The sequence below is a fragment of the Staurois parvus genome, unplaced genomic scaffold, assembly GCF_062004578.1.
Source record: "Staurois parvus isolate SC_StPar_1 unplaced genomic scaffold, SC_StPar_1.0 ptg002708l, whole genome shotgun sequence".
NCBI classification, from domain to species: Eukaryota; Metazoa; Chordata; class Amphibia; order Anura; family Ranidae; genus Staurois; species Staurois parvus.
The window spans coordinates 39,685-64,762 of NW_028320504.1; the positions used below are offsets into that span (position 1 = coordinate 39,685).

The window sequence follows — 25,078 nt, forward strand, 5'->3', positions numbered from 1 at the left end:
CCACCCTACTACCCCCCTCCCTGACAGCTCCACCCTATTACCCCCCTCCCTGACAGCTCCACCCTACTACCTTCCTGTATAATAGCTTCACCCAATTACACCCAGCTCTGACAGCTCCACCCTACTACCCCCCCTCCCGACAGCTCCACCCCATTACATTCCTATATAACCGCTGCACCCTATTACACCCCTCCCTGACAGCTCCACCCTACTACACCCCTCCCTGACAGCTCCACCCTACTACCCCTTTCCCTGACAGCTCCACCCTATTACACCCAGCTCTGACAGCTCCACCATACTATCCCCCTCCCTAACAGCTCCACCCTACTGCCCCCTTCCCTGACAGCTCCACCCTACTACATCCAGCTCCACCCTACTACACCCAGCTGGGTTGGATGTCAGACGGCTGCCAACTTATCAGCATGGATCAACCGCTTCACCTATTCCAATATCCATCAGACAGATATATCTGCACATGCTCAGTACATAGGACTCCTGCGGTCATAGGACTCCTGCGGTCATAGACCTCCCTTGTATTAGATCTGATGATGTCATACCTTGTGTACTGTCCATCTGTAAAGACATAAGAGAACAGAGAAGAGGCGAGTGAGTGCATGGAGGCAGGAGGAGGACGCAAAACGAGGACGCAGAACGAGGAGGCAGGAGGAGGACGCAGAACGAGGAGGCAGAACGAGGAGGCAGGAGGAGGACGCAGAACGAGGAGGCAGAACGAGGAGGCAGGAGGAGGAGGCAGAACGAGGAGGCAGAACGAGGAGGCAGAACGAGGAGGCAGGAGGAGGACGCAGAACGAGGAGGCAGGAGGAGGATGCAGAACGAGGAGGCAGAACGAGGAGGCAGGAGGAGGACGCAGAACGAGGAGGCAGAAAGAGGAGGCAGGAGGAGGACGCAGAACGAGGAGGCAGAACGAGGAGGCAGGAGGAGGACGCAGAACGAGGAGGCAGGAGGAGGACGCAGAACGAGGAGGCAGGAGGAGGACGCAGAACGAGGAGGCAGAACGAGGAGGCAGGAGGAGGACGCAGAACGAGGAGGCAGGAGGAGGACGCAGAACGAGGAGGAGAGTTCCAGGACATGAAGCCAGGAATGAAAAATAATCCTAAACTCACAGATTCAATGATTTCCCAAAAGAAAGAATTGAAGAGTATGAAGAGTAGTCTGGCATGGCTGTCCTATGGCACCGGGCCGCCATCTTGGATTTATGAAGAGAAATGCTGTCCTCAGACATTGATGGGAAAGGGTGAGTCCCATGTGTGTGGAGGGGTGGTGGTGGTGGGGGGGCTCTTTGTATACAAAGCCTCTGCCAGCAGATGAAAAATGGGACTTTAACATGGGGCGACCGAAGCTGCACTACAAAGATCAGGAACCCGTTTTCCTTCTAACACCTGAAGAACCTGAAGTCCTGAATGAGGACATCATGACCATAAAGTGAGGAGACTTCTAGTGTGTCCATACTACATACCCACCACCTACCACTGCCAGTGTTCATGGCTGGGGGGGATAGTCAGCGTGTATACGGCCTCTCCAGGTCCTGTTTCCTGTAGTGCAGCTGCAGGGCGAGTTGGTGCGATTTGGATGCATTTTTAATGTGAGTTTTTACTACTGTGATTCATCCTTGATGAGTCACTGGGGTGGGTCACTGGTCGTCAGGGAGCCAGCACCCGTCAGCTTCCTAACAACCATGAGAGTATAAAGAAAGGAGCTTTTTTAGGTGTGGGGTCCCCATTTAAATCTATACCAGACCTGTATGGCCGGGGGGGGGGGGGGGGGGGGAGGGGACCTCCACACTCTTTTTAATGCCGGCTCTTTTGTTTCCATTCTGCTGTCAGCAGGGAAGAGTCGCTGGTTGTTAGGATGGTGGCAGGTGCCGACTCCTAATAAATCGCATTGTGAAATGGATCAAGAAAGAATGCAGATGTGATTGTGATTCGTGTCCACTGAAGTCTATGGACCACAAAATCGCACTGCATTGCACCAAACGTGCACAGGACCGGATCGCAGACGCACTGCATGCATGTCAACGGCTCCATAGAAACTGATGTTATTTCACTTGTCATGCCATTCAATGAGTTCCAACACGCATTAGAAATCACATCCGTGTGAGCCCGGGTCACGGTGTGCGACATCCAAGGCATCCCTCTGGTAAGGACGGTCCCAGTCCCAGCATGCGTATGTCAGCCATCCAACTGCTGGAGACCTGAGCAGCACCGTGACAACTGCAGATCAGAGGCCAAGACGGTCCTCGGCACATACAGTTGTGTTCACAATAATAGCCGTGTGATGAAAAAAGTGAATAAAGCTGCAAATCCTTCTAATCCTTTTATTTCCATCCACACAAATGCATTGGGAACACGACACATTCTATTCCAAATCACAACATGAAGAAAAATACATCAAATTTGTGTTGTTCCTCTAAAAACATTGAAGAAAAGTGAATATTAGACGGTTCAAAAAATAGCAGTGTTTGTATTCTTCTTTACAAACTCCAACATTCACTACAGTGGGGCAAAAAAGTATTTAGTCCCCACCAATGGTACAAGTTCTCCCACTTACAGAGATGAGAGAGGCCTGTAATTGGCATCATAGGGAGACCTCAACTATGAGAGACAAAATGAGACAACAAATCCAGACAATCTCATTGGCTGATCTGGAAAGAATTTATTTGCAAATTATGGTGGAAAATAAGTATTTGGTGAATATGAAAAGTTCATGTCAATACTTTGTTCTATATCCTTTGTTGGCAATGACAGAGGTCAGACGTTTCCTGGAAGTCCTCACAAGGTTGGCACACACTGTTGCTGGTATGTTGGCCCATCCTCCATGCAGATCTCCTCCTCCATGCAGATCTCCTCTAGAGCAGTGATGTTTTGGGGCTGTCGCTGGGCAACACGGACTTTCAACTCCCTCCAAAGGTTTTCTATAGGGTTGAGATCTGGAGACTGGCTAGGCCACTCCAGGACCTTGAAATGCTTCTTACGAAGCCACTCCTTCGTTGCCCGGGCGGTATGTTTGGGATCATTGTCATGTTGGAAGACCCAGCCACGTTTCATCATCAATGCCCTTGCTGATGGAAGGAGGTTTGCACTCAAAATCTCACGATACATGGCCCCATTCATTCTGTCCTGTACATGGATCAGTCATCCTGGTCCCTTTGCGGAGAAACAGCCCCAAAGCAGGATGTTGCCACCCCCATGCTTCACAGTAGGTATGGTGTTCTTTGGATGCAACTCAGCATTCTCTCTCCTCCAAACACGACGAGTTGTGTTTCTACCAAACAGTTCTATTTTGGTTTCATCTGACCATATGACATTCTCCCAATCCTCTTCTGGATCATCCAAATGCTCTCTAGCAAACTTCAGACGGGCCGGACATGTACTGGCTTAAGCAGGGGGACACGTCTGGCACTGCAGGATCTGAGTCCCTGGCGGCGTAGTGTGTTACTGATGGTAGCCTTTGTTACGTTGGTCCCAGCTCTCTGCAGGTCATTCACTAGGTCCCCCCCGTGTGGTCCTGGGATTTTTGCTCACCGTTCTTGTGATCATTTTGACCCCACGGGGTGAGATCTTGCGTGGAGCCCCAGATGGAGGGAGATTATCAGTGGTCTTGTATGTCTTCCATTTTCTAATTATTGCTCCCACAGTTGATTTGTTCACACCAAGCTGCTTGCCTATTGCAGATTCAGTCTTCCCAGCCTGGTGCAGGTCTACAATTTTGTTTCTGGTGTCCTTCGACAGCTCTTTGGTCTTCACCATAGTGGAGTTTGGAGTGTGACTGTTTGAGGTTGTGGACAGGTGTCTTTTATACTGATAACAAGTTCAAACAGGTGCCATTGATACAGGTAATGAGTGCAGGAGGAGGAGCCTCTTACAGAAGAAGGTCCAGGTCTGTGAGAGCCAGAAATCTTGTTGTTTGTAGGAGACCAAATACTTATTTTCCACCATAATTTGCAAATAAATTCTTTCCAGATCAGCCAATGAGATTGTCTGGATTTGTTTTCTCATTTTGTCTCTCATAGTTGAGGTCTCCCTATGATGCCAATTACAGGCCTCTCTCATCTTTGTAAGTGGGAGAACTTGTACCATTGGTGGGGACTAAATACTTTTTTGCCCCACTGTATATAAACTGAGAAATGTTTGAAGATTTTGCTTTCCTTTGAATGACTTCATGAATATTTGGTTGTAGTCGCACTGTTTCTGAGAACTGCTGTACATCTGTGTTGCATGGAGTCCCCCAACTTCTGGCCCCTGTGATCAGGTATTCCAGCCCAGGATGATTGGACGACACTCCAAATTTCTTCTCTATTTTTTGGTTTTTCCTCAGAAAAGGCATTTTTGATGTCACCCCACAAGTTTTCTATTGGATGAAGATCCGGGGATTGGGCTGGCCACTCCATAACGTCCATCTTGTTGGTCTGGAACCAAGATGTTGCCCGTTTACTGGTGTGTTTGGGGTCGTTGTCTTGTTGGAACCCCCATTTCAAGGGCATTTCCTCTTCAGCATAAGGCAGCATGACCTCTTCAAGTATTCTGATGGATTCAAACTGATCCATGATCCCTGGTATGCGATAAATAGGCCCAACACCGTAGTATGAGAAACATCCCCATATCATGATGCTTGCACCACCATGCTTCACGGTCTTCACAGTGTACTGTGGCTTGAATTCAGTGTTTGGGGGTCGTCTGACAAACTGTCTCCGCCCACTAGACCCAAAAAGAACAATCTTACTTCCATCAGTCCACAAAATGTTGCGCCATTTCTCTTTAGGCCGGTCAATGTGCTCTTTGGCAGATTGTAACCTCTTCAGCACGTCTTTTCTCCAACAGTGGGACTTTGCGGGGACTTCTTGCAGATAGCTTGGCTTCACATCGGCGTCTTCTAATTGTAACAGTCCTCACAGGGAACGTCACACCTTCTTTCATCTTCCTGGAGCTGATTGTTGGCTGAGTCCTCACAGGGAACGTCACACCTTCTTTCATCTTCCTGGAGCTGATTGTTGGCTGAGTCCTCACAGGGAACGTCACACCTTCTTTCATCTTCCTGGAGCTGATTGTTGGCTGAGTCCTCACAGGGAACGTCACACCTTCTTTCATCTTCCTGGAGCTGATTGTTGGCTGAGTCCTCACAGGGAACGTCACACCTTCTTTCATCTTCCTGGAGCTGATTGTTGGCTGAGTCCGCGCCATGTTGGCTATTCTTCTATCCATTCCAATGGTAGTTTTTCGCTTTCTTCCACGTCTTTCAGGTTTTGGTTGCCATTTTAAAGCATTTGCCATCATTTTAGCTAAACAGCCGATCATTTTCTGCACTTCTTTATATGTTTTCCCCTCCAATCAACTTTATAATCAAGGTACGCTGTTCTTCTGAACAATGTCTGGAACGACCCATTTTCCTCAGAATTTCAGAGAGAAATGCACTGTAACCAGCATGTCCAACATTTGCTGCCTTCCTTCCTTAAATAAGGGCAATAATTGCCACCTGTTTATCAAAGAATGAATGACGTCACTAATAGAACTCCACACGGCTATTATTGTGAACACGCCCCTTTCAATGAGTGATTCAATGACACAGAATCAGCAGCATGCATGTCATGACTGTCGGGTCTGTTGGATTTCTATGACTCTACTACACCTGCTAGGAAATTATCTGCCATGTAGAAATATCATTTCCACCAAAACCAGTGATTGATCCGGTTAGTGATGTCTGACGGCTAGTATTTTCAACACAACTGTAGGAGGGTTTACTTCCAATTTACATCTATTGTAATGTCCTTATCTTCTACAGTCAGCAGTAGGGGATGGACATGGGCGTGTAAAACGTGTGTTATAGCTGAGTGAATGAAACGTGTGTTATAGCCGAGTGAATGAAACGTGTGTTATAGCTGAGTGAATGAAACACGTGTTATAGCTGAGTGAATGAAACATGTGTTATAGCTTAGTGAATGAAACACGTGTTATAGCTTAGTGAATGAAACACGTGTTATAGCTGAGTGAATGAAACACGTGTTATAGCTGAGTGAATGAAACATGTGTTATAGCTTAGTGAATGAAACACGTGTTATAGCTGAGTGAATGAAACGCGTGTTATAGCTGAGTGAATGAAACGCGTGTTATAGCCGAGTGAATGAAACGTGTGTTATAGCTGAGTGAATGAAACGTGTGTTATAGCTGAGTGAATGAAACTCGTATTATAGCTGAGTGAATGAAACGTGTGTTATAGCTGAGTGAATGAAACGCGTGTTATAGCTGAGTGAATGAAACATGTGTTATAGCTTAGTGAATGAAACGCGTGTTATAGCTGAGTGAATGAAATGCGTGTTATAGCTGAGTGAATGAAACGTGTGTTATAGCTTAGTGGATGAAACGCGTGTTATAGCTGAGTGAATGAAACGCGTGTTATAGCTGAGTGAATTCTGCCCTTTTTGCATAGTACTCACCCGTGCCAATCTCCATAGACGCTTCCTCTTCCTTACACAGCTTATAGCCCCGCACTTTGACCTCTTCCACCTCCTCTTTCACCTCAACTTTGATCTTCTTTCCATCCTGAATAAAACACAAGAGAAGATAAGGGAATCCTGGAAAATGTGAGAAGAACAGGAGAGTGCCACCTAATGGCTGCACATGAGAATACATAACATTCATACATAGAAGTGCACAATACTGAGATGCACAAGTCACCCTGAAAATCAGGAACAAATAAACGCTGTGCTACTAAAATGATAGCAGACTTGTGCTGCAAAGCAGACTTCAACAGAACAGCACTACTACATCAGTAATGAATGAATGAATGAATTCTGAAGTCTCATTTATTTATTTCAGGTACTTGTATAGCGCCGTCAGTTTACACAGCGCTTTACATATATATTGTACATTCACATCAGGCCCCGCCCCCGAGGAGCGTACAATCTAGGGTCCCTAACTCACATTCATACATACACATACTAGGCCAATTTTTAGACAGGAGCCAATTTACCTACCAGCATGTCTTTGGAGTGTGGGGGGAAACCAGGGTACCCAGAGGAAACCCACGCAGGCACAGGGAGAACATGCAAACTCCAGGCAGGTGGTGCCGTGGTTGGGATTGGAACCAAGGACCCGAGTACTGCCAGGAGGAAGTGCTAACCACTCAGCCACTGTGCTGTCTTTATATCATAAAGCTCACCTTCTGTACAAAAAGCCATAAAAAAAACCAGTGACGTCATTCTGTAAATACACTGCAAGCAAATTCAGCAGAAATGTGCAGCCTTCCCTCTGATGAGCCCCTTTTGGGTGACTCTCACCCTCCCAACAACGGTCAGTATGTGCTCCCGTATAGTCAGATTTGTATCTCCTCTGCTTGTCATCAAATCCTCGCAGACCCCGGTGAGCAGCAGCAGCTCACGTGGTGGAAGGATGGCTCATCACGGGAAATAAAAGGCGACATAGTGCTCACTGTTGTTTTATTGATACAATCATGAACATACAACATACCCCTCACATGTACAACAAGCCCCTCACATGTACAACAAGCCCCTCACATGTACAACAAGCCCCTCACATGTACAACATGCCCCTCACATGTACAACATGCCCCTCACATGTACAACAAGCCCCTCACATGTACAACATGCCCCTCACATGTACAACAAGCCCCTCACATGTACAACAAGCCCCTCACATGTACAACAAGCCCCTCACATGTACAACAAGCCTCTCACATGTACAACAAGCCCCTCACATGTACAACATGCCCCTCACATGTACAACAAGCCCCTCACATGTACAACATGCCCCTCACATGTACAACAAGCCTCTCACATGTACAAACACATGATATGAGCATATACCAGTGCAAATCCTTACACTGGAGGGATGGGAAGGGATATTATTCGTCAGTCCAGCTGCTTCAGCCCTCACCTTTGTGAAACCACGCCCAGGCCACGCCCCTACACATTTCATTGTAATGACTTCATCAAAGTGCAGCCTGTGAAGGGGACCTGTCCCCGGATCTGGAGGACTTTGGGGTCCAGAATTAGGACATAATTTCCGCTTAGGTGTCAAGGCTTGCTGTTTATGAAAGGAACTCTTATTGGATTCCATTCGTTTCTGTCACATTTGTCTTCTTCTTTAGGGGTAAGAACGGGCTTTTCCCAATAGTCACCTTCTTGATGAAGGCATAGAAAGATGGTCCAACCAGAGATGCTCCACTGACCAGCACTTGAGCCATAGGATCCTTCTCACATGGACATACATATTGCCCCCCCAGGAAAGCGGTCTTCCAAGGCATCCACCAAGAAGCTCAAGTCTTCCAGGAACTTCCAGATGGCAGGATCCCATTGATTTGATTCCCTGGAATGGAGCACATGCTTTGAGGGCTTAGCGAATTCCCACCCAGTCACCACAAGCTGAACCTACCAGAGAGAAGGATGTCTTAAAGAGGGCCTCCTATCTTAACCTCTTATCTGTGGCGTCTTTAAACGTGACCTCATCCACCGGGACCTTCCGGATCTTATTCAAGTAGGAAATGTCCAAGACAACAGGCAGAGAACCACAATTTTTTGTAGAACTCCTCCTCCATGGGATCCTGCTGGGCGAAATGCTTCGGAGGTGAAAATATCCCTACGTAAGCACAATACATCACTGCCAGCAAGTGAGGGGGGCACTGGGAAGGATTGGGATGTTTAGCAGTCGCCAGAACCCCAATCCAAGGACTTCTGGAAAAGAGGATTCCAGCAGCGGTACCTCCAAGTTAGTATGCACCATATGTTCCAGGAAGCCCACTGTGTGCCATGCAGGTCTGCCCCTTTTTGAACACCCCTACTGCAGTGTATCACTGCCCAGCCCCACTGGACCGGGAACAATGCAAGGGAAAGGCTGCCACCTGCACTACCTTTAACAGAGGCAGTCACCAGTCCATAGCTTCATGGCCAGCTGGCCCATCCTTCACCCTTCACAGCAGGAGTGCCCTGCAGTCTTCAGGGACTTGACTACCCCCAGGGGGGAATCACTGCCCTGGACCTGTAAAAGACCCTGCCAGTGAGGTCACCTGATACATTGTGCCCCAGAGGTCGCTGCCCACAGCATCCATGATGACCTGCAGACATTACACGCAGTCTCCACTTTTCAATGTGGGGTCCAGGTACAGTCCCTCCTGGGCTTCTGGTAGTCGATGACCCATCTGGGTGAAGCCTTTCTCTACCCCAGCAGGGGTGCTCAAAATAGGACAGACAATAAAGGCCAGACAATAAGGGCCTAATGCCCATGAAGTTAGATCTTCAGAGAGACGTTTGTAGGCATATCTATCATGTAAGGACACTAGCTGAGGCCTAGCTGAGCTGAGAGGGGTTATGCCGAGGTGGGAAATTCCTGCCTTTTTCTGCCCCGGGCCCATTCACCTGAAGGGGGCAGCATAACCCAAGTAGCCAAGATTATGACATGTTCTGGGAGTATGACTAAGGAAACAGGTCTGTGACCAGATGTTGTCCTCCACAATCGGAATATCACTACAGGAGAAAGAATTCATTTATAGGAAAACCATCACCGGCATTTTGAGGGTTAAAGGGTAACCCTAACCCCTTGTTTGCCACTGACAAGAGGCCTATGCTGGAAGACAACCGCCTCTGGCTGGCCAGTTCAGTGTGCTGGACCTTCGCTGCAATTCCCCTTCTGCTCTAACACTGAAAAATGGTCTGTTGACCAGCGATGAAGTGTGGAGTGCAGGGTGTGGCAGCAAAGGGTTAAAGGTCAGTTCCTTGACCCTAAATTCCACATACCTGAAAGTTCTGCACGTCTTCCGTGTTCACGCCGCCTTCAGGATGAAGTGGAGAGGGGTGTCCCTCTATGTATCCACCTGCAGAGAACACACACAGTCTGTATTGTTCACAAAGAGGATCCTACACACCACACCAATCAGAAGGGCCGGTCAGCATTGTCCCGATTTATCACCATAGCCCCGCTCCTCCACAATCTAATGTTCACAAAGAGGATCCTACACACCACACCAATCAGAAGGACCGGTCAGCATTGTCCCGATTTATCACCATAGCTCCGCTCCTCCACAATCTACTATTCACAAAGAGGATCCTACACACCACACCAATCAGAAGGACCGGTCAGCATTGTCCCGATTTATCACCATAGCTCCGCTCCTCCACAATCTAATGTTCACAAAGGGGATCCTACACGCCACACCAATCAGAAGGACCGGTCAGCATTGTCCCGATTTATCACCATAGCTCCGCTCCTCCACAATCTAATGTTCACAAAGGGGATCCTACACACCACACCAATCAGAAGGACCGGTCAGCATTGTCCTGATTTATCACCATAGCCCCGCTCCTCCACAATCTAATGTTCACAAAGAGGATCCTACACCACACCAATCAGAAGGACCGGTCAGCATTGTCCCGATTTATCACCATAGCTCCGCTCCTCCACAATCTAATGTTCACAAAGAGGATCCTACACGTCACACCAATCAGAAGGACCGGTCAGCATTGTCCCGATTTATCACCACAGATCCACTCCTCCACAATCTAATGTTCACAAAGAGGATCCTACACACCACACCAATCAGAAGGACCGGTCAGCATTGTCACGATTTATTGCCATTGCTCTGCTCCTCCACAATCTACTATTCACAAAGGGGATCCTACACACCACACCAATCAGAAGGACCGGTCAGCATTGTCCTTATTTATCACCATAGCTCTGCTCCTCCACAATCTAATGTTCACAAAGGGGATCCTACACACCACACCAATCAGAAGGACCGGTCAGCATTGTCCCGATTTATCACCATAGCTCCGCTCCTCCACAATCTAATGTTCACAAAGGGGATCCTACACGCCACACCAATCAGAAGGACCGGTCAGCATTGTCCCGATTTATCACCATAGCTCCGCTCCTCCACAATCTAATGTTCACAAAGAGGATCCTACACGCCACACCAATCAGAAGGACCGGTCAGCATTGTCCCGATTTATCACCATAGCTCCGCTCCTCCACAATCTAATGTTCACAAAGGGGATCCTACACGCCACACCAATCAGAAGGACCGGTCAGCATTGTCCCGATTTATCACCATAGCTCCGCTCCTCCACAATCTAATGTTCACAAAGAGGATCCTACACGCCACACCAATCAGAAGGACCGGTCAGCATTGTCCCGATTTATCACCACAGATCCACTCCTCCACAGATGGTGATACCCAAAGCACCCCAGATCAGTTCTGGAACACAATCCTACAAGGTCTGAGTCCCTCAGCTTTCCCAGTTGGCCATGGTGAGGCCAAGTGACCTTTGTCTAGATGAAGTGGCCAGAGGTCAGGTCCAAGGTAAGCATTTTATTAAGCTGTACTCTTCTTTTTGTTTAGGTGTCACTTAGTGTTGCATGGGGGGGGCGGGTAAATAACAGGACCTTCAATTATTATGTACAATCCACTTTACATTGCAAAGTGCTTTTTTTGGACAGAAAGACAACAAGGAAATCAGAGAGCTACTATTCACTATTCTTCTCTAGGATGGATGAACATTGAGAAGATCAGTGAGCTACCATTCACTATTCTCCTCTAGATTGGAGGAACATGGAAGAGATTGGTGAGATACCATTCACTATTCTCCTCTAGTTTGGATGACCATGGAGACCAGAGAGCTATCATTCAATATTCTCCTCTAGGCTGGATGAACATGGAGGAGATCAGAGAGCTACCATTCACTATTCTCCTCTAGGATGGATGAACATGGAGGAGATCGGTGAGCTACCATTCACTATTCTCATCTAGATTGGATGAACATGGAGGAGATCAGAGAGCTACTATTCACTATTCTCATTTAGGCTCGATGAACATGGAGGAGATCAGACAGCTAACATTCACTATTCTCCTCTAGAATGGATGAACTTGGAGGAGATCGGTGAGCTACCATTCACTATTCTCCTCTAGATTGGATGAACATGGAGGAGATCAGAGACCTACCATTCACTATTCTCCTCTAGGCTAGATTAAACATGGAGGAGATCAGTGAGCTACCATTCACTATTCTCCTCTAGACTGGATGAACATAGAGATCAGAGAGCTACCATTCACTATTCTCCTCTAGACTGGATGAACATGGAGGAGATCAGAGAGCTACCATTCACTATTCTCCTCTAGACTGGATGAACATGGAGGAGATCAGAGAGCTACCATTCACTATTTTTCTCTAGGCTGGATGAACATGGAGACCAGAGAGCGAGCATTCACTATTCTCTTCTAGGATGGATGAACATGGAGGAGATCAGAGAGCTACCATTCACTATTTTCCTCTAGGCTAGATGAACATGGAGGAGATCAGAGAGCTATCATTCACTATTTTCCTCTAGGCTGGATGAACACGGAAGAGATCAGAGAGCTACTAATCACTATTCTCCTCTAGACTGGATCAACATGGAGGAGACCAGAGAGCTACCATTCATTATTCTCCTCTAGGATGGATGAACTTGAAGGAGACCAGAGAGCTACCATTCACTATTCTCCTCTAGACTTGATGAACATGGAGGAGACCAGAGAGCTACCATTCACTATTTTCCTCTAGGCTGGATGAACATGGAGGAGATCGGTGAGCTACCATTCACTCCTCCCAACCGCCATCCAATCCACCAGAGGGAGCCCCACTCACCCACATCCTTCATCTAATCCACCAGAGGGAGCCCCCCCATCCTCCATCTAATCCACAAGATGGAGCCCCATGCCCCCCAACCGCCATCCAATCCACCAGAGGGAGCCCGCCTCTCCATTCAATCCACCAGAGGGAGCCCCACTTCCCCCATTCATTCAATTCACCAGACAGAGACCCACTCTATCCCATCCTCCATCCAATCCACCAGAGGGAGCCCCACACCCCCCATCCTCTATCCAATCCACCAGAGGGAGCCCCACTCCCCTCATCCTCCATCCAATCCTCCAGAGGGAGCCCCACTCCCCTCATCCTCCATCCAATCCACCAGAGGGAGCCCCACTCCCCTCATCCTCCATCCAATCCTCCAGAGGGAGCCCCACTCCCCCCCATCCTCCATCCAATCCTCCAGAGGGAGCCCCACTCCCCCCCATCCTCCATCCAATCCTCCAGAGGGAGCCCCATTCTCCCCCATCCAATCCACAAGAGGGAGCCCCTCTCCCCCTATCCTCCATACAATCCACCAGAGGGAGTCCCACTCCCCCCCACCACCTTTCAGTGAAGAACATACACACCATCACCCCCCCCCCACCAGGGCAGGAAAGACAGATCATATATTCCTTCCATGATGGGCCCCTCAGAGCACAGAGAACACACATGTAGTGTTTATTACTCACCTGTGCTGATCTCTATAGGTACTTCCTCCTCTTTAATTCTCACATGGAGTTCTTCCTCCTCTTCCTCAAATTTGACATTTCTGTGAATGGAGGTGTCTGCCGAGAACAGAATGGGAGTGAGGGAGGGGAGGAGAAAAAGAGACAGAGGTGGAGGTGAGACTAAGGGACGGGGGCATAAAAGGGAAAGGGTAAGACAGGAACAGAGAATGGAGGGGGAAGGGAGAGGGACAGAGAATGGAGGGGGAAGGGAGAAGGACAGAGAATGGAGGGGGAAGGGAGAGGGACAGAGAGAGGAGGGGGGGGAAGGAGAGGGACAAAGAATGGAAGGGGGGGCATAAAAAGGAGGGGGAGGGGAGAGGGACAGGAAGAGGAGGGGCAAAGGGAGAGGGACAGAGAATGGAGGGGGGGGGGGTGAGAAGAAGGAAAGGAAGAAGGGGGGAGGGACAGGGAATGTAGGGGGGGGACAGAGAATAGAGGGGGAAGGGAGAGGGACAGGGAAAGGAGGTGGGAAGAGAGAGGGACAGGGAGAGAAGAGGGGAAGAAAGACGGACAGAGAATGGAGGGGGAGGGAAAGGGACAGATAATGGAGGGGGAAGGGAGAAGGACAGAGAGAGGGGAGGGGGAAGGGAGAAGGACAGAGAGAGGAGAGGGGGGAAGGAGAGGGACAGAGAATGGAAGGGGGGGCATAAAAAGGAGGGGGAGGGGAGAGGGACAGGAAGAGGAGGGGCAAAGGGAGAGGGACAGAGAATGGAGGGGGGGGGGGGTGAGGAGAAGGAAAGGAAGAAGGGGGGAGGGACAGGGAATGTAGGGGGGGGACAGAGAATGGAGGGAGAAGGGAGAGGGACAGGGAAAGGAGGGGGGAAGAGAGAGGGACAGAGAATGGAGGGGGAGGGAAAGGGACAGATAATGGAGGGGGAAGGGAGAGGGACAGAGAATAGAGGGGGGAAGGGAGAGGGACAGAGAATGGAGGGGGGGGGGACAGAGAATGGAGGGGGGGGTGTTGAGAGAGACAGAGAATGGAGGAGGGAAGTGAGAAGGACAGAGAATGGGGGGGACAGGGAGGGGAGAGGCGAAGGGAGAGGGACAGAGAATGGAGGGGAAGGGGAGAGGGACAGAGAATGGAGGAGGGAAGAGAGAAGGACAGAGAATGGGGTGGGGGAAGAGGGACAGGGAGGGGAGAGGTGAAGGGAGAGGGACAGAGAATGGGGGGGGGGGGGAGGGGAGGGACAGGGAGGGGAGAGGTGAAGGGAGAGGGACAGAGAATGGAGGAGGGAAGAGAGAAGGACAGAGAATGGAGGGAGGAAGGGAGAGGGACAGGGAAGGTGTGATACATATGTGACATGTGTGTATAGAATGTATGTGTGAAGGATGACTGACACTCAATTGCCATGATTTTAGTAGGATACATCAGTGGAGGGTAACTAGAGTTTAGGATACATCAGTGGAGGGGTAACTAGAGTTTAGTAGGATACATCAGTGGAGGGTAACTAGAGTTTAGTAGGATACATCAGTGGAGGGGTAACTAGAGTTTAGTAGGATACATCAGTGGAGGGGTAACTAGAGTTTAGTAGGATACATCAGTGGAGGGTAACTAGAGTTTAGTAGGATACATCAGTGGAGGGTAACTAGAGTTTAGTAGGATACATCAGTGGAGGGTAACTAGAGTTTAGGATACATCAGTGGAGGGTAACTAGAGTTTAGGATACATCAGTGGAGGGGTAACTAGAGTTTAGTAGGATACATCAGTGGAGGGTAACTAGAGTTTAGGATACATCAGTGGAGGGTAACTAGAGTTTAGGATACATCAGTGGAGGGGTAACTAGAGTTTAGTAGGATACATCAGTGGAGGGTAACTAGAGTTTAGTAGGATACATCAGTGGAGGGTAACTAGAGTTTAGTAGGATACGTCAGTGGAGGGGTAACTAGAGTTTAGTAGGATACATCAGTGGAGGGGTAACTAGAGTTTAGTAGGATACATCAGTGGAGGGGTAACTAGAGTTTAGTAGGATACATCAGTGGAGGGTAACTAGAGTTTAGTAGGATACATCAGTGGAGGGTAACTAGAGTTTAGTAGGATACATCAGTGGAGGGTAACTAGAGTTTAGTAGGATACATCAGTGGAGGGTAACTAGAGTTTAGTAGGATACATCAGTGGAGGGTAACTAGAGTTTAGTAGGATACATCAGAGAGGGGTAACTAGAGTTTAGGATACATCAGCGGAGGGGTACCTAGAGTTTAGTAGGATACATCAGTGGAGGGGTAACTAGAGTTTAGTAGGATACATCAGTGGAGGGTAACTAGAGTTTAGTAGGATACATCAGAGAGGGGTAACTAGAGTTTAGGATACATCAGCGGAGGGGTACCTAGAGTTTAGTAGGATACATCAGTGGAGGGGTAACTAGAGTTTAGTAGGATACATCAGTGGAGGGTAACTAGAGTTTAGTAGGATACATCAGTGGAGGGGTAACTAGAGTTTAGTAGGATACATCAGTGGAGGGTAACTAGAGTTTAGTAGGATACATCAGTGGAGGGTAACTAGAGTTTAGGATACATCAGTGGAGGGGTAACTAGAGTTTAGTAGGATACATCAGTGGAGGGGTAACTAGAGTTTAGTAGGATACATCAGTGGAGGGTAACTAGAGTTTAGTAGGATACATCAGAGAGGGGTAACTAGAGTTTAGTAGGATACATCGGTGGAGGGTAACTAGAGTTCAGTAGGATACATCAGTGGAGGGTAACTAGAGTTTAGTAGGATACATCAGTGGAGGGTAACTAGAGTTTAGTAGGATACATCAGTGGAGGGGTAACTAGAGTTTAGTAGGATACATCAGTGGAGGGGTAACTAGAGTTTAGTAGGATACATCAGTGGAGGGTAACTAGAGTTTAGTAGGATACATCAGAGAGGGGTAACTAGAGTTTAGGATACATCAGCGGAGGGGTACCTAGAGTTTAGTAGGATACATCAGTGGAGGGGTAACTAGAGTTTAGTAGGATACATCAGTGGAGGGTAACTAGAGTTTAGTAGGATACATCAGTGGAGGGGTAACTAGAGTTTAGTAGGATACATCAGTGGAGGGTAACTAGAGTTTAGTAGGATACATCAGTGGAGGGTAACTAGAGTTTAGGATACATCAGTGGAGGGGTAACTAGAGTTTAGTAGGATACATCAGTGGAGGGGTAACTAGAGTTTAGTAGGATACATCAGTGGAGGGTAACTAGAGTTTAGTAGGATACATCAGAGAGGGGTAACTAGAGTTTAGTAGGATACATCGGTGGAGGGTAACTAGAGTTCAGTAGGATACATCAGTGGAGGGTAACTAGAGTTTAGTAGGATACATCAGTGGAGGGGTAACTAGAGTTTAGGATACATCAGTGGAGGGGTAACTAGAGTTTATTAGGATACATCAGTGGAGGGGTAACTAGAGTTTAGTAGGATACATCAGTGGAGGGTAACTAGAGTTTAGTAGGATACATCAGTGGAGGGGTAACTAGAGTTTAGTAGGATACATCAGTGGAGGGGTAACTAGAGTTTAGTAGGATACATCAGTGGAGGGTAACTAGAGTTTAGTAGGATACATCGGTGGAGGGTAACTAGAGTTTAGTAGGATACATCAGTGGAGGGTAACTAGAGTTTAGTAGGATACATCAGTGGAGGGGTAACTAGAGTTTAGGATACATCAGTGGAGGGGTAACTAGAGTTTAGGATACATCAGTGGAGGGTAACTAGAGTTTATTAGGATACATCAGTGGAGGGTAACTAGAGTTTAGGATACATCAGTGGAGGGTAACTAGAGTTTAGGATACATCAGTGGAGGGTAACTAGAGTTTAGTAGGATACATCAGTGGAGGGTAACTAGAGTTTAGTAGGATACATCAGTGGAGGGTAACTAGAGTTTAGGATACATCAGAGAGGGGTAACTAGAGTTTAGTAGGATACATCAGTGGAGGGTAACTAGAGTTTAGTAGGATACATCAGAGAGGGGTAACTAGAGTTTAGTAGGATACATCAGTGGAGGGGTAACTAGAGTTTAGGATACATCGGTGGAGGGTAACTAGAGTTTAGGATACATCAGTGGAGGGTAACTAGAGTTTAGGATACATCAGTGGAGGGTAACTAGAGTTTAGGATACATCGGTGGAGGGGTAACTAGAGTTTAGGATACATCAGTGGAGGGGTAACTAGAGTTTAGGATACATCAGTGGAGGGTAACTAGAGTTTAGGATACATCAGTGGAGGGTAACTAGAGTTTAGGATACATCAGTGGAGGGTAACTAGAGTTTAGGATACATCAGTGGAGGGTAACTAGAGTTTAGGATACATCAGTGGAGGGTAACTAGAGTTTAGGATACATCGGTGGAGGGTAACTAGAGTTTAGGATACATCGGTGGAGGGTAACTAGAGTTTAGGATACATCAGTGGAGGGTAACTAGAGTTTAGGATACATCAATGGAGGGGTAACTAGAGTTTAGGATACATCGGTGGAGGGTAACTAGAGTTTAGGATACATCAGTGGAGGGGTAACTAGAGTTTAGGATACATCAGTGGAGGGTAACTAGAGTTTAGTAGGATACATCAGTGGAGGGGTAACTAGAGTTTAGTAGGATACATCAGTGGAGGGTAACTAGAGTTTAGGATACATCAGTGGAGGGGTAACTAGAGTTTAGTAGGATACATCAGTGGAGGGGTAACTAGAGTTTAGGATACATCAGTGGAGGGGTAACTAGAGTTTAGTAGGATACATCAGTGGAGGGTAACTAGAGTTTAGTAGGATACATCAGTGGAGGGTAACTAGAGTTTAGGATACATCAGTGGAGGGTAACTAGAGTTTAGTAGGATACATCAGTGGAGGGTAACTAGAGTTTAGTAGGATACATCAGTGGAGGGTAACTAGAGTTTAGGATACATCAGTGGAGGGTAACTAGAGTTTAGTAGGATACATCAGTGGAGGGGTAACTAGAGTTTAGGATACATCAGTGGAGGGTAACTAGAGTTTAGGATACATCAGTGGAGGGTAACTAGAGTTTAGTAGGATACATCAGTGGAGGGTAACTAGAGTTTAGTAGGATACATCAGTGGAGGGTAACTAGAGTTTAGGATACATCAGTGGAGGGGTAACTAGAGTTTAGTAGGATACATCAGTGGAGGGTAACTAGAGTTTAGTAGGATACATCAGTGGAGGGGTAACTAGAGTTTAGGATACATCAGTGGAGGGTAACTAGAGTTTAGGATACATCAGTGGAGGGGTAACTAGAGTTTAGGATACATCAGTGGAGGGTAACTAGAGTTTAGGATACATCAGTGGAGGGTAACTAGAGTTTAGGATACATCAGTGGAGGGTAACTAGAGTTTAGTAGGATACATCAGTGGAGGGTAACTAGAGTTTAGAATTATAAGACAAGGAAATTGGTAAACTGCAAATTGTGTATATAAAAGACGGGGATTGTAGGGGAATTTGGGACTTATTGAAGACGCGGCAGACGTGCCGTGCGGTGATTGCCCGGATTCCCCTTTGCTGATTGCCCGGATTCCCCTTTGCTGATTGCCCGGATTCCCCTTTGCTGATTGCCCGGATTCCCCTTTGCTGATTGCTGAGTCCCCCAATCGGTGGGCAGCGGGTGAGGCTACAATATCCGGGGATTTATTCTGCTATAATATGATTTGCAATTCTGACAATTCTTATGTTATTTTACTAACAGAACTTATTCAATAAATCATGTTTTGCTTTAATATTTATGAAGCCTAATCCGCGTATTAGTCAGCCATTGTAGGAGTGGTAAAAACACTTTGTTTTGAGGCAAAACAGAGGGGAGGAGGGAAGGGAGAGGGACAGAGAATGGAGGGGGGAGGGGGGAGGGACAGAGGTTGGAGGGGAGAGAGGAGAGGGAAAGGGAGAAGAGGGACAGAGAATGTAGGGCGAAGGGATAGAGACAGGGAGAGGAGGGGGGAAGGGAGAGGGACAGAGAATGGAGGGGGGGAAGGGAGAGGGAAAGAAAATGGAGGGGGGAGGAGAGAGGGACTGAGAATGGAGGGGGGAGGGAGAGGGACAGAGAATGGAGGGGGAAGGGAGAGGGACAGAGAATGGAGGGGGGAAGGGGGAGTGACAGAGAATGGAGGGGGAAGGGAGAGGGACAGAGAATGGAGGGGGGAAGGGGGAGTGACAGAGAATGGAGGGGGGAGGAAAGAGGGACTGAGAATGGAGGGGGAGTGACAGAGTATGAAGGGGGAAAGGGAGAGGGAAAGGGAGAGGGAAGGGAGAGGGACAGAAAATGGAAGGGGGAGAGCAGAGTGAAAGGGAGAAGGGTGGAGGGGGGGGGGGGGAGAATGGAGCGGGGAGGGCTAGAGAATTGAGGGGGGAGGGGAGAGGGACAGAGCCAGTATGTAGTAAATTAGGGGTAAGGGACAGAATGAGGAGGGGCATAAGGCAGAGGGAGGAAGATGCAGTATCTAGCAGAGGGGGGTGGGGGTGGGGTGAGGGGAGCTCCTGGCCTCCCCTGTGGTCACATATTTCCAGACAGAAGAGGGCAGCAGAGGCCACATGGGCGCTCCTCACCTGGGTTGATCTGGATGGGGATCTCCTCCTCTTTAATCTTCACCTGGAACTCCTCCCCTTCCTCGGATCCGCCATTCCTCTGAGCCATGGTGGTGCCTCCAGCATCTGAGGACAGAGATATCAGTGAAGCCAAAGGACTGGGATAGTGAATTGTCAGCAGAGGATGTCTGGGGGAGGGGGGGGGGGGGAGCTGATCACATCTCCGGATGATGAATTCCAGAGAGGCGGAAGATGGGAATCACAGATGGGTGGAGTCACAGATGGGGGGGGGTCACAAATGGGGGAGTCACAGATGGGTGGAGTCACAGATGGGGGAGTCACAGATGGGTGGCATCACAGATGGGGGAGTCACAGATGGGTGGAGTCACAGATGGGTGGCATCACAGATGGATGGAGTCACAGATGGGTGGAGTCACAGATGGGTGTAGTTACAGATGGGGGAGTCACAGATGGGGGAGTCAGTGAAGCCAAAGGACTGGGATAGTGAATTGTCAGCAGAGGATCTCTGGGGGGGGGGGGGGGCTGATCACATCTCCGGATGATGAATTCCAGAGAGTCGGAAGATGGGAGTCACAGATGGGTGGAGTCACAGATGGGGGGGTCACAGATGGGGGAGTCACAGATGAGTGGCGTCACATATGGGTGGAGTCACAGATAGGGGAGTCACATGTGGGGGGTTGACAAATGGGGGAGCCACAGATGGGGGAATCACTGAGGGAGACCTCCCAATTACTGGTGGGAAGAATCTACCAATGGAGTGTGAGCGACTCTGTACTTTCTCAATGGTCTGAGGGAGACCTCCCAATTACTGGTGGGAAGAATCAACTAATGGAGTTTGAGTGACTCTGTACCTCTTAGCATAAGAAATAGGTAAAGGTCTTTGTGTAGCAGCTGTAAAGGGACAGTTGTAGTCCTAACTCTTCAGTCGGTTAGCGTTGGGGTCCAGTTGTACTGTTGGTGCACATGAAAATATTCCCAGTCAAGCCTGCAGGCAGAAATAAGGCTACTAGATGGCTGTATGTTCCTAAAGGGCTCAGTCTCTCTAGCAGCAGATAATAAGTCCCTGCAGCAGAAGCTCACCAATCCCTGCGATATTGCAGCTCACCATCTGGTCAAACACAGAGATTAGTCCACTATCTGCTCTTCACCCAGGTGACTGGTGGCTGTTGGCACATCTGGACTCAGCACTCCAGATCCTGCTCAGGCTGCCTATATGCAGCAGTGATGGTGGACAGCGATGTGCACTCTCCGGTCTCCCTCACGGCAGGAGGAAGCCATGTCCTGTACAGCCTGAGAACATGCAGATCTTTCCCCCTTCATGGCAATCTCTCTCCGGGAAATGCAGTTCAAAGCTCTTGATCACAATAGTCTATCTCCTCAGGACTACAGTTCCCACAGTGCAACGCTGCCTGACTCCATCTACAGAATTCAGTTCAGAATCTGTCAGGGTCCTGCCCACAGCAAAAGTTCTGGAAGATCTGGCATTTCTGCCAGTACTCTGCATGGCCACAGAAGCACACATCAGCCTCAGTTTGGTGCCAGACGGCCTTTATGAGGCTCATCACTTCCTCAAGTTGCTGGATGATCTCTAGCTCCCCGTGCCCTGTTCCTGTTTCCTGTGATTTCCTGTTACCGATACGGCTTGCTCCTGGACCTGTCTACTCTGCCTTACCCCTGATCTGACCTCGGCTCGGCTTACAGATACTCTCTCTCTCGCTCCTCTGTGTATGACCTCGGCTATCCCATCTGACTACGTCTGCTCTGATTCCCATCTGGTACCTGACCTTGACTTGAACCAACAACTCAGTAAACCTCCATTCCCGGGAGGACTTACATACCACGCACAGGCGCCTCCTGACTGTAGACCTATCTCTGTACATCAGCTGTGCGTCTGGGTGGACCACCAACCAGCACTCCTACAGGCGTCCTGTGCAACTTTGGGCCTGACTCCCGCTGTCCCACTCTCAGGGGAGTCCGGAACGTAGCCGCAAGGGAAGCCCTCTCTCCATTGGCCTCCATCACCAGGTACGTGATAGCATTGCATGGCAGCAGCTACAGAGAGCAGTTATTATTACTGGGAGGAATCTACCAATGGGGTGTGACCAGCTCTGTACCTCCTGACTGATCTGAGAGAGACCTCCCATTTATTACTTGGAGGAATCTACCAATGGAGTGAGAGGCTCTGTACCTCCTGACTGATCTGAGAGAGACCTACCAATTATTACTGGGAGGAATCTACCAATGGAGTGAGAGGCTCTGTACCTCCTGACTGATCTGAGAGAGACCTACCAATTATTACTGGGAGGAATCTACCAATGGAGTGAGAGGCTCTGTACCTCCTGACTGATCTGAGAGAGACCTACCAATTATTACTGGGAGGAATCTACCAATGGAGTGAGAGGCTCTGTACCTCCTGACTGATCTGAGAGAGACCTACCAATTATTACTGGGAGGAATCTACCAATGGAGTGAGAGGCTCTGTACCTCCTGACTGATCTGAGAGAGACCTACCAATTATTACTGGGAGGAATCTACCAATGGAGTGAGAGGCTCTGTACCTCCTGACTGATCTGAGAGAGACCTACCAATTATTACTGGGAGGAATCTACCAATGGAGTGAGAGGCTCTGTACCTCCTGACTGATCTGAGAGAGATTTCCCATTTATTACTCGGAGGAATCTACCAATGGAGTGAGAGGCTCTGTACCTCCTGACTGATCTGAGAGAGACCTCCCAATTATTACTCAGAGGAATCTACCAATGGGGAGGTCTCTCTCAGATCAGTCAGGAGGTACAGGTCAGGGGGCCTCCCATGCTGGTCGGTAATAATTGTCTCCTGCATGTATGTGAGGCAGGGACCGGATCGCCATTGTTGTACAGGACTCATATAGCAGCAGTTCACAATACAGGGACATAGCACAGATACAAGAGGGTTAGGAGGGTCCTGATCCAGAGAGCTTGCAATCTAATAGGGAGGGTCATGTGATACAGAACTGTGAGGGAAAAGCTGTGGGAGAAGGTCAGTTATCATGAAAGGGGGGGGGGGTGTATTATGGGAGTCACTGATGGTTGGGGAGGAGATATTATGGGGTTGAGTGTTGGATAGGTGGGGGGGGGGGGAGATATTATGGGGGTGAGTGTTGGGATGGATGGGGTGATATTATGGGGGTCAGTGTTGGATAGGTGAGGGGGGTATTATGAGGGCCAGTGTTGGATGGATGGGGGGGTATTATGGGGGTCAGTGAGGGATGGGGAGGAGATATTATGGGGGTGAGTGTTGGATAGATGGGGGTGGGAATATTTTGGGGGTCAGTGTTGGATGGATGGGGGGATATTATGGGGGTGAGTGTTGGTTGGATGGGTTGTATTATGGGTGTCAGTGTTGAATGGATGGGGGATATTATGGGGGTCAGTGCTGGATAGATGGGGGGGGGGTATTATGGGGGTGGGTGTTGGATGGATGAGGTAGATATTATGCGGGTCAGTGTTGGATGTATAAGGGGTGGGGGGATGTGTTGGGGTCAATGTTGGATGGATGAGGGGGAGTGGTATTATGGGGGTCAGTGTTGGATGGGTGGGTGGATATTATGGGGGTCAGTGATGGATGGATGGGGGGGTATTATGGGGGCCAGTGTTGGATTAATGGATGGGGGGGTATTATGGGGGCCAGTGTTGGATTAATGGATGGGGGGATGGATATTATAGGGGTCAGTGTTTGGGTGATGGATATTATGGGGGTCAGTGTTGGGGGATGGATATTATGGGGGTCAGTGTTGGGGGCATGGATATTATGGGGGTCAGTGTTGGGGGCATGGATATTATGGGGGTCAGTGTTGGGGGCATGGATATTATGGGGGTCAGTGTTGGGGGCATGGATATTATGGGGGTCAGTGTTGGGGGCATGGATATTATGGGGGTTAGTGTTGGAGGGATGGATATTATGGGGGTCAGTGTTGGATGTATAGGGGGTGGGGGGATATTTTGGGGGTCAATGTTGGATGGATGGGGGGGAGGTATTATAGGGGTCAGTGTTTGGGTGATGGATATTATGGGGGTCAGTGTTGGGGGGATGCTGAACTCTACTGGAGAGGACACGGGAGGGGGAATATAATTTCGGGGTGTCACCATGAGATGTAGTGGAAGTCTGGGGAGGTGTAGAGAATGGAGGGGCCCCAGGACAGGACATTGGAGGCCCCTCTGTGGAGGAGCTCTGTGATTGGTGGGAGGAGACCCCGGAGTGATGAATGTAGAGTGTTAGCTCCTGGGGCAGGAATGTACAGCTCTGTGTCAGCACTCTATATACATCTCATCTCTGGGGGTCTCCTCATTCTCATTGTTGGAGGGGGGTCTGATATCTCTGAGCTACAACAACATGGCCGCCGCCGACCCCCCCCCCCCTGTACTGGGGACACCTCCATCTCTAGTCTCAATCACAGTCCTCCCTCCTGGTGACCCCACATACAGTGCACACACACAGAGGGTCACTCCCCATGACTGACAATCTCCGGCACTGATGGGTTCGCTTCACTAAATGCAAACAGAGATTACCTGACCAAGGAGCTTCACACCGGACCGCCCTTCCCTCAGACTACAGCAAAATGGCGGCTCCCCTCCCCCCAGAGTCCCCTCTCCTTTCCACGACTACAAAAAAATGGCGAGTACGCCTCTCATCCGTGTACTACAAGAAAATGGCGGCTCCGCTCCCTCCCGAGTCTCCTCACCTTTTCTCAGACTACAATATACTGGTTCTTTTCCCGACACACAGGAAGCGGCGGGTGAAGGGAACACGAGGACATTGTACAGAAAGGAAGAGAAGTACCACTTCCGGCATGTGTGGCGGGACACGTCGTGTATACGCCCTGTGATCAATGGAGTCGTCACGTCACGTGATCCCAGCTCCGGCACATGATTGGCCAGGTTATTATGTGAGGCGTAATCTTGTTCTCCGGTCTCTAAGTGAATATAGAGGTCATGGCTGTCCTGACTGCTCTGTGTAGAAGAATCAGTGAATATACAGAGGTGTCCCCGCTTGAGATTCCATGACTTCCTGTCCCAGTGACCCCCCTATTATCTGGATATAGAAGGACATATTGTTATATCCCGGATGTGTGAGGAGGACCTGTTCCTAGAAGTGGAAACTACCTGAAAGATCCGTGATGTCACCGAGGAGATCTGCAACGTCGCCAGGGGAGGCGAGGAGATCCGTGAT

General features: G+C 48.9%; 1 protein-coding gene across 1 annotated transcript in view; it reads right to left on the reverse strand.

The window, feature by feature from the left end:
- LOC149429410 (uncharacterized) overlaps positions 1-24,746 on the reverse strand; it is a 64,142-nt gene extending 39,396 nt beyond the window's left edge. The window contains exons 1-6 of the mRNA XM_089666439.1: positions 24,591-24,746; positions 19,871-19,975; positions 13,321-13,416; positions 9,764-9,840; positions 6,449-6,554; positions 558-573 (exon numbers count right to left, since the gene is read on the reverse strand). Of these exons, the coding sequence (XP_089522565.1) occupies positions 558-573; positions 6,449-6,554; positions 9,764-9,840; positions 13,321-13,416; positions 19,871-19,958 (383 nt within the window). The 5' untranslated portion in view covers positions 19,959-19,975; positions 24,591-24,746. The remainder of the gene's footprint in view (positions 1-557; positions 574-6,448; positions 6,555-9,763; positions 9,841-13,320; positions 13,417-19,870; positions 19,976-24,590) is intronic.
- Between the last annotated feature and the right edge of the window lie 332 nt (positions 24,747-25,078).